The following is a 14,848-nucleotide window of genomic DNA, read 5'->3' on the forward strand; positions in this document are numbered from 1 at the left end:
TAACAAATACTGTTCGGTTTCTCGCAGAAACTGATTGTTTCGTGTCATAAGACATCAATGTGTCGCCACAAGCCGCATGGTTTAATAAGGATTCGTATGTCTATGTGTTTTTACCCTCATACTCTAAACCAGTGTTTCCCAACCGGGGTGCCGCGTGACGAGAGCAGGGGTGCCGTGTAAAAGTCCTTCAAATATATACTTTTTTTGTCCAAATTTTTCAAATAATTCTCTCTTTGTAAACTTTGTTCAATGCATGCGAGTGCTGCCCTATGTGGTTCGAATATGACCTGTCATTTTCGCCGTCATCACCCGGGTGTTGTGCCAGAAGACGCGAATGAGAAGTCGCGCACGCTGTGAGAAAATCTGTCTCTGTACACTCTGTGCACTCACCCGAAAGCGCGCACACGTCTCACAGCGCGCAAATATTGAGTTCTCTTTCAAGTCTTGATCTTGAACGGACAACTATGTCAACATGTCCATCTTGATGAGTATTCTAGCAGACATAGTCTGTATATCCCTTAAGTAAACTTTATACAGTCGAGAAAGACAACGCATATTAGGTCTTAAAGGGGCAGTAACCTTTACTGCTGTCTGTTTAATGTCAAACAACAAAAGACAAGGACATCACTCACTGCTCTTGATTGAATAGCTTTTGTAAGTTTAATAGGATTAATCTTTAAGTTATACACTCAAATATACAATGTTATTTTACATTTGATCAATTTCTGTACCTGAAAACTGTTAGACGTATACCTGAAAAACCTGAAAGCATAGTTTATTTTATTAGTATCTTTGCTCAATAGTATTTATTTGTGCTGCTGCTTGTATTTAAATTATTTGTTCTTATTAGTTTCTTTATTTTTATTTGACAGTAGTCCCTTTTTCCCCTGAACATAGCAAATACTGAACCGTACCGAAACCGTGAACCTAAAACTGTGATACAAACCGAACCGTGAGCAATCTGTACCGTTACACCCCTAGCGTAATGTATGCGAGGGGGTGCCACAAAATGGAGAACATTTTCAAAGGGTGCCATGACCGAAAAAAGGTTGGGAAACACTGCTCTAAACTATCCCCATTGACATGCATTATATGACTATCACACTGCAACGGTTGGAGTTGAGAGCGCTTGGGTTGAATTTGTTCTAATCCTAAACGGAGAACTTGTTCGTATTTGCATTCACCTTTACGAATTCTGTTGATCGTGTTGGTAAGTACTCTGTGTATCGTTAAATTCTTTTTACAACACCTGCAAAGATCGTTTACACTCATCTTCATCTAGTTCTGTTAACAACTATGCGTCGCTCAACATACGTCACTTACTCCGTTGCTCTGATTGGCTGTAGGTCTATCCAATTGAGTGCAGAGGCATTTTCTTTCCTGGTTCGGTTGAAACATGCTCGCCCCCATAATCACAGCCCAATGGAGCAGTGTCAGACTCATATTCTGACTAGAATCTGAGTATGACGACATCAGGCTAAACTTTTTTAAGTCAGTTACATAAAAAGGTGGAGCAATCTAATTTAAATCAGAAAAGTAAGACTGATGACCTCTTATCTGACTGTTGGCCACACTATAGTTCTTAAAAAGTGATAGTTCACCCAAAAATGACAATTCTATCATTAATTACCAGGCACGGGCAGAGGGGGGGGGGCTTTGGATGCTCGAGCCCCTGCCCTTTTTCAAAATGAATCAAAAGTGCCCCTCTCAGACAAATATCAAGGATAATATCGTGGTCAGTAAAACTAAATAAATGTGATTATAATAACATGACAATGTATACAATAGTAACGAACGGCTCAAAAGTCGGACAATTTCTGTTGAGGCGTTGCCATAACGCGTTGCTATGGGTTGCGTCCGTTTTGATTGACAGCTGATTTTCCACTGCTCGGAAACGGCTCTCGAGCCAAATATGGTCCTTTCAGAGAGTGTGTGGCCTTACGGGAAAAAAGTAAACCAATATTTTTTTTTTATCCATAATCAGAGCTAATGTGTTGATATAATTACAAATCTATATATTATATAAGTATTACACAATTCACCAATGCCCGTTTGTCATATGTTACACCAACCAATCGTGATCTGGCAAAGCAAGTTCAAATTCCATTGGGCGATGTAAAGTGGAGCGGTAATTTTCTGTTCTTATTCATAAATCGGTTGAAAATTACATGGACAGACTAACTAACGTTTGTGGAACGATTTCCTGTGGTTTGTGTCATATTTTAAATTCCATTACTAACTAAATGGATTTTAACTGACAACAAACAAATAAAACCACAGCAGCAAAAGTCGCATTAATGGTAAGTAGTGTTAAATTCACTTGTATTTATGTATATTGATACACCGTTTACTATTTCATGAAACTATCAAAGTTAACAAAACCCAAGTGCCGCCGGCACCTACAGGCCTATTATATGAAGTGTAGGCTGGCGAAATGGTGACGTGAAAGGACTTTATTATATTAACTTACCATTTTTGAATATTATGCAGCATTATAAGTCTCTTATGTTCATCAAGCCTGCATTTATTTAATAAAAAACAGCAATATTGTGAAATATTACTAAAATAATGGTTTTCTATTTTAAAATAATTTAAAATATAATTTATTCCTGTGATCACAGCTGGATTTTCAGCATCATTACTCCACTCTTCAGTGTCACATGATCATTCAGAAATCATTCTAATATGAGGATTTAATGTCAATGATGGAAACTGTGATACTCTTTTCAAGATTCTTTGATTAATAAAAAGTTAAAAAGAACATAATGTAATAATATTTCACAATATTAGGATACTGTTTTTTCTGTATTTTTGATTAAATAAATGCAGGCTTGATGAGCATAAGGATATATATATATATATATATATATATGCCCCTTTTTTACATTTGAGCCCCTGCCCCTGAAGAACTCTCTGCACGGCCCTGTTAATTACTCACCATTATTTCGTTGACTTGTTCTTCGGAAGACAAATTAAGATTCTTTTTAAGAAATCTGAGATTTCTGTGCCTTGCAGACACTTTGACACTTAAAAAAAGTTAATAAAGACATTGTAAAACTAATCTATATGAATTGAGCAGTTCAGTCCAATTTTCTGAAGAGACAGGCTTTTATTCACATATAAACATTCATCAACTCACACATCAGTTGTGGTAAACGGAAGCTCAAGTATGTTCTCTTGACGTGTGTGAACCAATGAGGTCCATTCTCGTGTTAAGCAGCACGTTTGAGCTTCCTCAAGAACCAATGAGGTTCTTGAAAGTGTAATGTCTATGGAGGGACCGAATTTATTAAATCTGATTTCATTAAAAAGATCTTAATTTGTGTTCCGAAGATAAATGAAAGTCTTACAGGTTTGGAACAACATCTGGGTGAGTAATTAATGACAGAATTTTCATTTCATTTTTGGGTGAACGATCCCTTTAAGAGACAGTCTTAACATTGACTAAATTTATGCAACTGGCCCCAGGCTACTACAGGTAAACAGGGCCATGGTTCTGGAGAAAGCAAGCCTCAACCACACATGAACACAGCCTTCCCAATAAAGACTTTATGCATGTTAAAAGGATGGAGTTTTCTTAAATATCCAACAAATTCATATGCAATTTATAGTAGTGTATATTTTGTAATATAAGGTTGCACATTAACTTTTGATAATTACAATTATAGATTTAGATTATATTATATCAAATATTGATGTGCAACCTTGTTGCCACGTTTTTCTTGTTACAAAAAAATGTACCTAATCACCCATATCATTTTGGGGTATACTTAATTATTAATCTAAAAACACAAATAATGGGTTTTTAAAGTAATGAGGGTTTTAAATACCATAAAAACGGGAACGTTTTTTTTTTTTTTTGACGGTCAACTTGTTCAATGAGGTGAAGCACCTCCTTTTACCGACCATTTGTTTGGGGGGAAAGACGAAGCACACTTAATTTTTAAAGCGTTTCACACCTACTCATGGAACGTGTCTGTTTTAATTCTACATAAATCACATAAAAACCTTTCAACTGCATTTTCAAATAGTTTAGTAGGTATAAACGTTAGATACAAGCCTGGCTGTGGTGGAAGACGCAGAAGCAGCATTAGCTCGAGGAAGTAACCACGGCAACAGGAAGCGCTCGATCACTGTGATTTGGCCAAGACATGTTCCTGACCTAGACCAACATATTTTGTTGGTCCTGTAACAACATTCCCAACCAAAAATGGTTTTAACCCTCTAATCCCTGAAATTATGGTGAATAAAATGATGCAGAAGCACCTAACCCTGGTTGAAAGCCTAAACTTGACATAAACTGTGAACTTGTGCTACTCAAATCTGATTGGTTGATTGGAATGTCATACCAGGATCAACAAAGATTAAGTAACATGTACTGGGGGAAATGGTGAAATCAGGTTTAAAAAAACATGTTTGTGACATTTAGCCTATAGGCTATATCTATAAAAACAAAAAAATACATTTCTCATTTATATCCTATCAATACTACATCGAGTTATTCACTGAATGGCAAACTATCAAAACACACACACACACAAGGGATCTGATTTTTATTGACGTTTTTCTGAAATTATTTGAATTTGACATTTTTCTTTTTACAAGACATTTCACAGAAAATCAAAGTTAGCTTGGTTAAAGTCAAAATAAAAGTAAAAAAAAAATAATTAGACGTTTTAAACAGTTTGGAGAGAGCACGGTTAAATAGACCTGTACCAATACATACAACATGGGAATTCCCCCGATATTTAAACACAGTTTAATGGCAGGTACCATGTGGCTGCTCGACATTTACTCTGAGATGCAGAAAAAGCATCTGTCTGTAGATTAACAAACGTATTTCCCACAAGCCTTCGCAATTCTACAACCTTTCCCAGCATTCCCGACGAGAGCCTCTGTCTGGCTCGAGGCTGACATGCATAGACATGAATACTTGAAGAGAAAAACATATCCTGCAAGATTGAGATGTTTATTTGACTTTGGCTTGACTTTTCACCTGAATATGAATTCAGTCCGAGACTCAATATTTAATAACTTATATCACTCTCAAAAAACCTTTCTGCCCTTATTGCATCACTTCCTGTGACCTTAGCATGCCAACACCATGATAGCAAACACTTTTACGTAGAAACAACCACATGAATATCTGCCATGTCAGTCAAATGAAAGTGCAGAAATATTATTAAACATCATTAAACTCGATTACATTTCTGCTTCCAACACACAAACAGTCCCAGGGTGCTGCTGCACAGCTTGTCATTACTAACGATGACGTGACAAATATTGCTACAATGTTGTTTTGTTCCCCTAACATGTTGACAGGTTACAGACGTGTCATCAGACTACAAACATACACAGGCAAACGTGTGAAAAACACGGATCTATCGTAGTCCGCAGAGAGCTAGCTAAATCAACTTTGTTTGTTATTTTACATTGAAGTCTTTGTGACAATATGGCCGAATGAAAAGTTTTCTCCTGTGGGCAGCAGGGGGCAGGAGAGAGTGCTGGGGTTTTCTTACCAGCAGAAACGGGGGATGAGAAGAGGCGGTGGTGGATGAGTGTTCGTGATAGTTATAGGAGGATTAGAGAGAGGTGAAGTAAATCTAGGATTCGGGATGGAGCAATAGGCCTTGCTAATGATATATGTGTTGAGAAGGTCAGGGGGGGAAAGTGCCACCATAGGAGCCGGCCCTCATTGGACAGAATGGATACAGAGATAGTTCTCCAGTTACAAGTGAGTGTTAAAATAATCAGCTGTTTGTCAGACAACAGCTTATGCAGACAGATGTGAGAATTTGGCTTAGAGTCTCAAGTAACTCTCACAGTGTGTGTTTGAGTGTCTCTGCCAACAGTATCGACGTCATTTTGGGTATTTCAGTCACTGAGGTCAGAGTAAAAACACAGTACAAAACTCCAAGTCAAATTCGAATCGCTGTAAACTATCAAAAACTTTTTGGGAAGGCACTTAAAATTGTATGATGAGATGCATGAGACGACGCCATGAGTGTTAGTGCGTGTTTGAGAAAGTATGGGCAAATTTTATTTGACTGAAATTAAATTTTAACTGTGAGAAAGTGCATGCGTGTGATTCTATGACTAAAAATACTAGTGCTAGATTTAGCTCTCAACTAAATGAAGGGTGGGGAGGGAGGCTACTTTTGGGGGCCGGCCTACAGGAAGTGATGTAATAGCACCAGTATATCAGATAAGAAAGATGAGTTTATAGATGGAAAAGTAGAAAAAACAACAAAGACAAAAAGTGTCAGAAATGCTATAAGGAAGAGAGATTAGAGGATAGGGAGACCGGAAGACCAAAGACAGACAAAAACAGAGCGACAGGCAGTAAAAAAGAGAAAAACAGAAAGAGAGGGAGGGAACGAGAAAAAAAGATAGTTAATATAAAGTTTCCAAAATAACTTTTCAGTACAAAGTGTGAAAAGTGTACGGCTAAGATTGTGTTCTTGTATAAGACTGCATGTGTGTAGAGAAAGAGAGAAAGAGTGAGTGAGAAATGGCAGTCTGTCACTTAACGAGGAAATCTTCACCATTCTGCCACTATTACAGCTCTCAAAAACACACCTGTCTCTGTGTGCAATGGGCGGCTCTCAGCTCGATGTTTTGTTGTGAATGTGTGATGTTGTTGAAGTGATGTTATTTTTAAGACCGTGTCCTAACCAGGTGCAATGCAACAACTTTCAGGTGACAAGTAATTTGTCTGAACTCCCTGAAAACCAAAAACGGAGCACATTTTCATAGAACAGATGTCCAATTTACAGCTAGTGGGGTTCAAAAGTCCATACGGAAAATCTAATTTGAAGAAAAACCCAAAAGGGTTTAGGATTTTAAATGAGTTAGTTCTTGCTACACCCTTAAACTCAAGATGCTTTGGATAATCTCAAACCATGCTGGAGAACATCGGGTTTTGCGTGGACATAGAGACACAAACCAAATACTAAGACGTTCTAAAATTAATGTTTATTTAAATCTCTAGAAGCTTTTCAGAGATTTGAACCCTGCTGCATGCCTAGTGTGATTTTGGACCAATGAGAACGGAGCTATCCAGATGTAACAGAATCCAATTTTTTTTTATATATATATATCTTGCCACAGCTGCACAAGACATTTTGATAATATAATATAATATATGATAAAACTGGAAGCTTTCAGATTTTTGAACCTCACTGCATGCGGAGCCTGATTTTGGACCAATTCAATTTTAACGTGGATGGAGCTACCCAGATTAACGTAAAGGCAGAACCCAAGCAACCCAAAATATATCTAATATTTATAATCAAAGATATTGTTGCATAGCTTGTTGCGTTATCATAATGCACCTAGATTGGACACAGATTTATCTTTTATTTTGGTTGGGATTTTAAGAAAAACTTCACCACTTCTCCTGTCCTCCTGTTTTTAAGGATTCATCATTCACTCCTCTCCTCCAAAACTCTCCACCACCCTCTCTTTTCATACCCGTCTCTCTTACTTGAGAGTGATTTTGCGAGCAAGTTGAGAAAAGAACGCTGTGGGACTTGTTTTAGTTTGCTCTTCCTCTCTCTCCTGTTTAGTGAGCTCTAGCTCAATGGTCATAAGAACCCTGCCCTGCCTGTCCAACCTCGCTGCCTCTTCCTGGGCTTGGGTCTGGGTTGAGGCAGCCCCACTCAGGAGCTCTAGCTCTCTGCTCCACAATCCCTATTTCTTCTCCCTGCGAGACTCCTGTTTCTTCTTCTCTGATGATGTTGCCTTCAGCTTGGCCGGATCCGTCACAGCCGAAGCCTGAAAAAAGAGAGGGAGTGTGGAGAGGGGAGGAGTGAGTCTCTACGGGAGGAAAGAGAGAGAGAGAGAGATAGAGAGAAATAGAGAAAGAAAGCAAGAACCAAAGAGAGAGGGGGGAAAGGAAAAAGAAGGGCTTGTGGGTTAGGTGGGAATGGTCAGATGAGTTTATCGGATATGAGGAACCAGAACAAGGGAGGTAGTTTCATTACAGAAGAGAAGAAGAAGAAAAAAAGAGTGAAATGCTAAACAAGTGGTTAGAAGGAGATGAACACCAGGGGAACTTTCGGTTTCTGGAAAGGGAGGACAAAACAGGAAGTGGCCAGTTAGGGAGTGACAGCGTGACATCACAGCACCTAAAATAAAAGAACTCTCATACAGCTGACCTTTGACCCCTCCACCCTCAGGATGCTGAAACATGATTATCTTTTGTCTTTCCACAAAGAAGCTTCACTTTAGTTCTGTCAGAAACCCGAAATGGTACTGCACATGTAGCTCTATTAAAAGGTGAAGTGAATCATTTTTACAAGTAAAAAGTTGTACAGTAAGCGGACTTCCTGAATAGAGAAACGCTACGGGTTTGGGGCAGGACGTCCTGTTTGTCAAAACAAAGAATGGGTGTTATAAGAGGGTTTTGGAAAGTCAAAGTTATAATTTGTGCAGATCTGTTTGATGCCACTCGTAGTGCAGAAATTATACACTTCACCTTTAAAAAGGATATTCCCAAACAATTTAGAATTTATTTCAACAGAACTTTAAAGTTCTTTGTGAGGTCAAATCTAAAGGCTTACAGTAACTGCACATCTTAACGTTTGCTGCTTTTGTAATACAGATGCTCTTTAAACTCATAAAACTATGCAGCAAGGTTTTTGCAATGGAATTTTAAAAGTCTTATCAACCGGCATTCAGTTGACTGGATACTGGAGGGTGGGACTGGGTTTACACACTGACAGAACCAAGAAAATAAAGAAATGAAAAAGAAAGAGTGACGCTGACAGGAGACGCATACAGGAGTACAAATAGAGGAATGTATACTGAAACAGATGACTGAAAGAAAGAAGAAAGGCAATAAAAAGAGAAAGAACATAAACAATACAAGATTGGAAGTCTTCCAGTTTGATCCTGTAAGAGATGAGATGTGTGCAAAGAAGGCTTGATTGTACGTGATGGTGTTTGTCGTGATATAATACATGATTAAAGCGGATACATGATTCAGCCTGACGGCATTTTACCGTTCACCTGCGGAGAGAACGGAGGCCAGCAGAAAAGGGAGGGGACGAGAAGGAGAAAAATCAGTGATATGGAGGATGTGAAGGATAATGGCATGGAAAAGAGCACAGAAGAAGAAAAAAAACCCAGAGAGATAGAGAAAGAAAAGTAAGGTGGTATGTAAATGAAGGGCATGTTAGCACAGAAAAAGATGTATGAGCTCCATTTGACTGCCAGTTCAATGACTGGAGGTCCCTAAGTCTACAGCATCAAGAAAGTATTCTTAAATCTGGCCCACAAATCAATATCTCATTTTCTGCATTTTGGTTTAACCTTTAATGTCATCCCATAATTCTCTTAAGGATTGTTATACTCTAGCCTAATGTATAATTCTCTACATGGCTTATTACAGGCCTTGAACACGAAAAACTGCAGTCTATGTGACAGCAACAAACAAGCCTGTGTGCTTGCATCCTTCAAAACATGTAGTTTTGACACCACTGGTATTGCTATATGCTTCTATTTTTGATGAGGTACAGCTACTGTAGTTTAGACATGTACAGGATTACAAATATGTTTACATGCATTGCGAATGAGGCTTCAAAAACTGGCATGCAGACAGGAGCACAAACACTGAGGTAGATGTAGCTTTCCCTAGAGTTTTGGCTGCCATGCACCTGATCTTTCAGTATCATAAAATGTAATGTAATCTAATTACAATTACTTTTTGTCTGCAATCTGATTACGTAATCCAGATTACATGTAATCAGTTACTACCCAGCACTGGCTATAGCTAGGTGAGTTTTATCCAGGTTGGAGCTCTGCAGGACAGAGTTTGCCCATCTGCTTATATTGTAATAATATTTCACAATATTTCAGTATTATATTTGACTATTTTTGATTAAATAAATGCAGCCTTCTTGAGCATAAGATACTGCTTTGAAAAACACAAAACATAATTATTCCCCTAACTGTAAATGGCCTGACTTGTTTTAAAAAGTACTTTAAAAACAATTAACCACAGACAAAAAAGGGGGGAGAGCAGTGGAGGACAGGAGGTCTTTAACAAAGCACAAGTGAAAGAAAGTATCAAGCATATGTGTATGCGCATGTGTGCTTGCGTGTGTTTGTATGCGGCGTTTAGGGTGGAGGCAGGTGAACACTTGCCTGTTTTTGCTGTGATCCTTCTCTTCCTTTGCCTTTCTTGCCATGTTTGCTAAGGGGAACAAAAAAAATAATAAAAAAATTGCATAAACAATGTGGCCATCTGGTGGATGGAGAACTCAAATGAACTGCTTGTTAGCAAGTTGACCTATAGTCTCATACTCAAGTATGCCTACGAACCTCCCACAATCCATTTAATAAAACGGATAAACGGCACGTAAAACAAAGCCAACTGTGGTTAGGCATGTCACTCTTCCTGCCTAAATGTGTGGTTCTGCATTGTGCATTTATTATGGCTTTGCAAGACTAGTTGACTTACTACTCCCTAGTTTGGTTGGCGGTTCCACCGATGTCTCACTCATGACGTGTGTTTTTGTGCGAGGGTGAGAGTAGTGGGGATCTGGGCTGTGTCTTGGTAAGAGTGTGCGTGTGAATAGGAGCGTGTGTGTCAAGGCCAGGCAAAGGGTCGGGTTTGGCTTGAGGGAGCAGATGCTCCCAGACTGACCTCATGCTCAAGCTGAACACTCGTCTGGCGACCAGGAAACGCATCAGATAGTAAATAGCCACAATAAGGATCAGCAGTCCCAGCACTACACCAATAATGGCCCCTGTTATCACACCAGCCTGGACTGGAACTGAAAAAGAAAGAGGGAATATAAAGTGAGTCGCGGTCTGCAGATTAAAGGCCTCTTGCACAGTACTGATTTATTAGTCGCATCGTGTCCTTCCTTTAATGCACCCGGTATTATGTGGTGAGAGTTTTTACAGACACAACTATATTACGGAAAAATAACTCCAAACAACATCAATCATTGTCCACCTGGAAAGGTTCTCATATTTTCCTTCCAAACAAGCCGCCTTAACCCACAAATACCACACTCAGAAGTTAAATATATTGTTTAAAAGAGAAACAAATAGGAATATATAAAAAGCACCAGTGCAAAAAAGCATTTATTTGATGAATTAGGCTCTGCATGAGGCATTTAGATCCAACAATGGCTATTTTTCACAATAATTGTACTATCTGGAAAAACAAAAAACACACAACCACACAAGGAAATCACTCAGGTCTCTGCTTTACTGTTGTTTTGCGCTTCCATTAGCAGCAAACTTTCATCTCCTGCCATAAAATCTCACAGATTTTGTATGCCACTCTGGAATAAGATGAGCCTAAAGGCAAAAATCAGTCTTAGTAACTGCAGCATGAGGGGGAAGCAAAGGAGGAATCTAAATGGTTTTCTGGTGTGGCGCGTTTCTTTGCAAAGCAAAGTGAACGAAGACGAAAATGGTCATACTGATCCGTTACCCTTCTCAAACACCAGCAGTCGAACACTGGAGGGGCGGCCGACAATGTCAGGTGGGTTCTTGGCATCACAGGTGAATGTTCCATTGTCTCCGTAGTCGACATTCTTGATCACGATAGAACCATCACGGCGACTGGGGTTCCCCACAAACTCCAGGCGGTCCCGGAATGGCCCTTTGTTATCCAGATAGGGAGATCCGCCTGCAAAGTGGAAAATCTAAAAAAGGAAAGAAAGCTTTTTTTTACCATCACACAGTAATATTATATCAGACATAACTTCAGCAAATAAAACAGGAGCAGCGAGTCTTAACATCTAAACAACCTAGAGTGTAAAATGTAAACTAATTTCCAAATTAAATGAAGTCATGCTATTCAAACCACTCTGTTCCATTGCATAGCGAATACAATTAGATATTGAACTACCAGAATTGCCAGTATGAACAAGCATCCACAAATAAATGAAGCTGGTCGGCAGACTCAAAGACTTGCATAGCGCAGTACAATTTGGAAAGCAGAACTACACCCACAAGGGCCTAATATTTCTATTTGCATGGCAATTATCTCTACAAACCACACAGACACATGGATATTATTCCCAAGGGGTGAGCATGTTTTCATACAGATTTGTGTTACATTACCACTGCACACACCTTTTGACAGGTTTAGAGAAATGCAATCACACTATGTTAATAATAATTAGCTTCATGCTGTAATTGGAAATTAAACTAATTATTAAAAACTTACTAACTGAAGTAGCAGCTCTCAAGCACAGATGTTTTGGAATATAAGAGCATTCAGTGCAATTCATAAGCCCTTAAATGTACCACGTGTCTTTGTGTGAACATTGCTCAATATATTTAAATGTTTTGGAAATGAGTTGAGTGTTTCTTAATGGTATAGTTCACCCAAAAACGAACAATTTTATTCTCACTCATGTTCTTTCAAACCTGTGTGATTTTCTCTCTAGCAAGGTGAACAAAAAGAGACGTTCAGCACAATGCCAAAGCTTCTCTTTTACATAAAATGAAAGTGAAGTCTCCTTATGTTTTCCATGCTACAATATGCTGTAATACAGAGTTAATGAAATAAATGTCATTTTTAGGTGAACAATCCATTTAAATCCCCTCTTACACATAATTCTAGAATAGAAAAAATGCAGGAGTGTGTTAAAATAGCGAGTTTCTGTGTGCGTGTGAGTGTTTCTACGCACTGAGATGCTGTCTCTAGCCCCATCTGGACGGTAGTGCCATGAGAAGGTCACATCTGGAGAAGTCCACTGCCAGGAGAAGAAAGAGCAGGAGAGTCTGACATCTGAGCCCACCAACGCATGTCTCTCCCAGCTTGTGTACACAACTACAGCCGTGGTCTGAGTGGCTGGAACATACAAACACAGAGCGAGGAATATTAGCCTACATTGGACACAAATCTAAAAATGTAAAATGCAAAATCAAATCTGAAGAACATCTGTGAAGTTTGAAAAGTCAGCAATGTTGTACTAAAGGACTCTTTTAAACAACCACAGATATATTCATTTTCACAAAGGAATATCATTATTATTCATCAAATACATTTTTTATTTATTTATTTTTTACTTGATTTACTGGATGCAAAAAACAGGTCCAATAAAAATCTATAATACAATAAAAATATTGATATTTTCAAATTTTCATCTATTTTTATGGGGAAATAAAAACAGATCTGATAATATAAAAATTTAATATTTGTATTTTTAAGCTATTCTAGTGAAAAACATCTGTGAATATTTAAAGTAGGCTACATGTTAGTATTAAAAAGTTAAAATTCATTGAATAGACAGCGAACACAAAATTAAAAGCAAAGATTCTCTCTATTCTGACTGTGATCAGTTAATGAAGGTCCTTTCTGATCTACCTTATCTCTCAAACCTGGCCAGTCTTGAACAGGTAGGCATCAGGTGCACAAAACACAGGTGAGTCACTCTGAACAAACCATAATACCGTCATGTTGCACAGAAGCTAAAGCAAAGGACTCCTTAATGTTTTCTGGTTAGCTTGGTTCTAAGTTTGTTTGCTTTGTTGTTACAAAGTAATGAAATGCAAGATGGATGAAATGTATTTACCTATGCCCAAGAGCACCACGGACGTCAGTGCCAGTACAGACAGCATGATCTCCCTCCGATCTCCCCGCAGGTCAATATGTAAGGGGTTCCGAGAGAGCGAGGGATGGAGAAAGGAGAAGAGATGGAGGGAAGAAGGGAATGAGACCAGAGGGCATCAAGATGAGACGATTCAATCCTGGACTTTATACCCAACCACACCCCAAACTTAAGCCCCGCCATCACCACCTCATTATCTCTTGCCTTCTCTTTGGCCCCGTCCCTGATACGATAGTCTCCCTTGCTCTCTCTCTTTGTCTCCTTCTAAAAGACTGTCTATGAACACGATATAGAAAAGACGAGTGATACAATAACCTGAGAATGAATCCTCTCTTTACTCGCTCTCCAGCCAGTTAATAAAAGCATCGCAGCATCTGTTTAACAAGGAAAGATCAAATTTGAAGGACAAAGACACTGCGGCAATAAAGACAATCTCTAAGTGAGTCAGATTATATTTGGAGTTCAGTGTGTGTGTGTATCTGTGGTTTAATTCTCGGATACCTTCCTTCTCCTTATCCTGTCACGGTTGAGTGCTGTTTGTCTGTAATCCTTCCTCTCTCTTATGCAGATGATTCGTCTCTATAAACAAAACATACCCAGAGAAACTGCCGGTCTGAAAACACAATGAGCTGCAGGTCTTTTCCATCTCACCTGTCCTGACCCGGTCGCCATCTGCCTGCCACTCATATTCACCATTACAAAAAAGATGATGGACTTAAAAGGTGAAGGGTGTAAATTATGTGCCGCAAGCATATTTTTAAACAGGTTTCCAGACCACTCCCGTGTCTGCCATTATTAGGACAAACAGGTTCATATGACCCAAATTCAAGAAAGTTAATGTTACAAAGCAAATTTTATAGTTTCATGTTTAGACTTTCGGGAGAAATCAATTTACCTTAATCTGCATATCAAACTGGACCAATACTTAATCTTTAACCCTATAAAGCCTACTTTATCATCTTGTTTGATAAATGAAATGTCTAAGGCGCCTAAATTATTAACATGATCAAAAACTGTTTACACAATCTACTATGCCTTCTGCCCTATGAGTGAGTTACTTTTTAGATCCCACTTTTAGATCATAATACACATTTATTTTTGCTGTGGAAACTTTTTTAATAAATTAAACGTAAAAATAACTTTTACATTGTTAGTAATATTTCAAAACTTGTACTGGACTGAAGCAACTTGATTATGCACACTTTATTTTATTGCATATGTAAATATGAATGTCAACATGTAAATATCAAATATGACAGACTTTT

General features: G+C 38.5%; 1 protein-coding gene across 4 annotated transcripts; it reads right to left on the bottom strand.

The window, feature by feature from the left end:
• Window positions 1-5,423: 5,423 nt before the first annotated feature.
• mpz (myelin protein zero) lies at window positions 5,424-13,957 on the bottom strand. Of its 4 annotated transcripts, none has more exons than XM_079818946.1 (6): window positions 13,548-13,957; window positions 12,660-12,823; window positions 11,453-11,666; window positions 10,652-10,781; window positions 10,150-10,198; window positions 5,424-7,776 (listed from the first exon to the last, which is right to left on the bottom strand). In XM_079818946.1, exons 1-6 carry the CDS (start codon window positions 13,591-13,593, stop codon window positions 7,693-7,695), a joined length of 687 nt encoding a protein of 228 aa, XP_079675072.1. In that variant the 5' UTR covers window positions 13,594-13,957; the 3' UTR covers window positions 5,424-7,692. The 4 variants fall into 4 exon arrangements, with proteins under 4 accessions (XP_079675072.1, XP_079675074.1, XP_079675075.1 ...); XM_079818948.1 differs by having other exon boundaries at window positions 5,424-6,170; window positions 13,548-13,697; XM_079818949.1 differs by having other exon boundaries at window positions 5,424-6,271; window positions 13,548-13,697.
• Between the last annotated feature and the right edge of the window lie 891 nt (window positions 13,958-14,848).

The sequence above is a fragment of the Gobio gobio genome (assembly GCF_949357685.1).
Source record: "Gobio gobio genome assembly, chromosome: 6".
NCBI classification, from domain to species: Eukaryota; Metazoa; Chordata; class Actinopteri; order Cypriniformes; family Gobionidae; genus Gobio; species Gobio gobio.

Coding starts and splice junctions, on each gene's coding strand:
- mpz (XM_079818946.1), bottom strand. CDS start 13,593: ATGCTGTCTGTACTGGCACTGACGTCCGTGGTGCTCTTGGGCATAG. Junction 10,782..11,452: donor ACTGCTGGTGTTTGAGAAGG/GTAACGGATCAG, acceptor TTTCTTTTTCAG/TTCCAGTCCAGGCTGGTGTG. Junction 7,777..10,149: donor AAGGATCACAGCAAAAACAG/GCAAGTGTTCAC, acceptor CTCTTTTTTCAG/GCTTCGGCTGTGACGGATCC.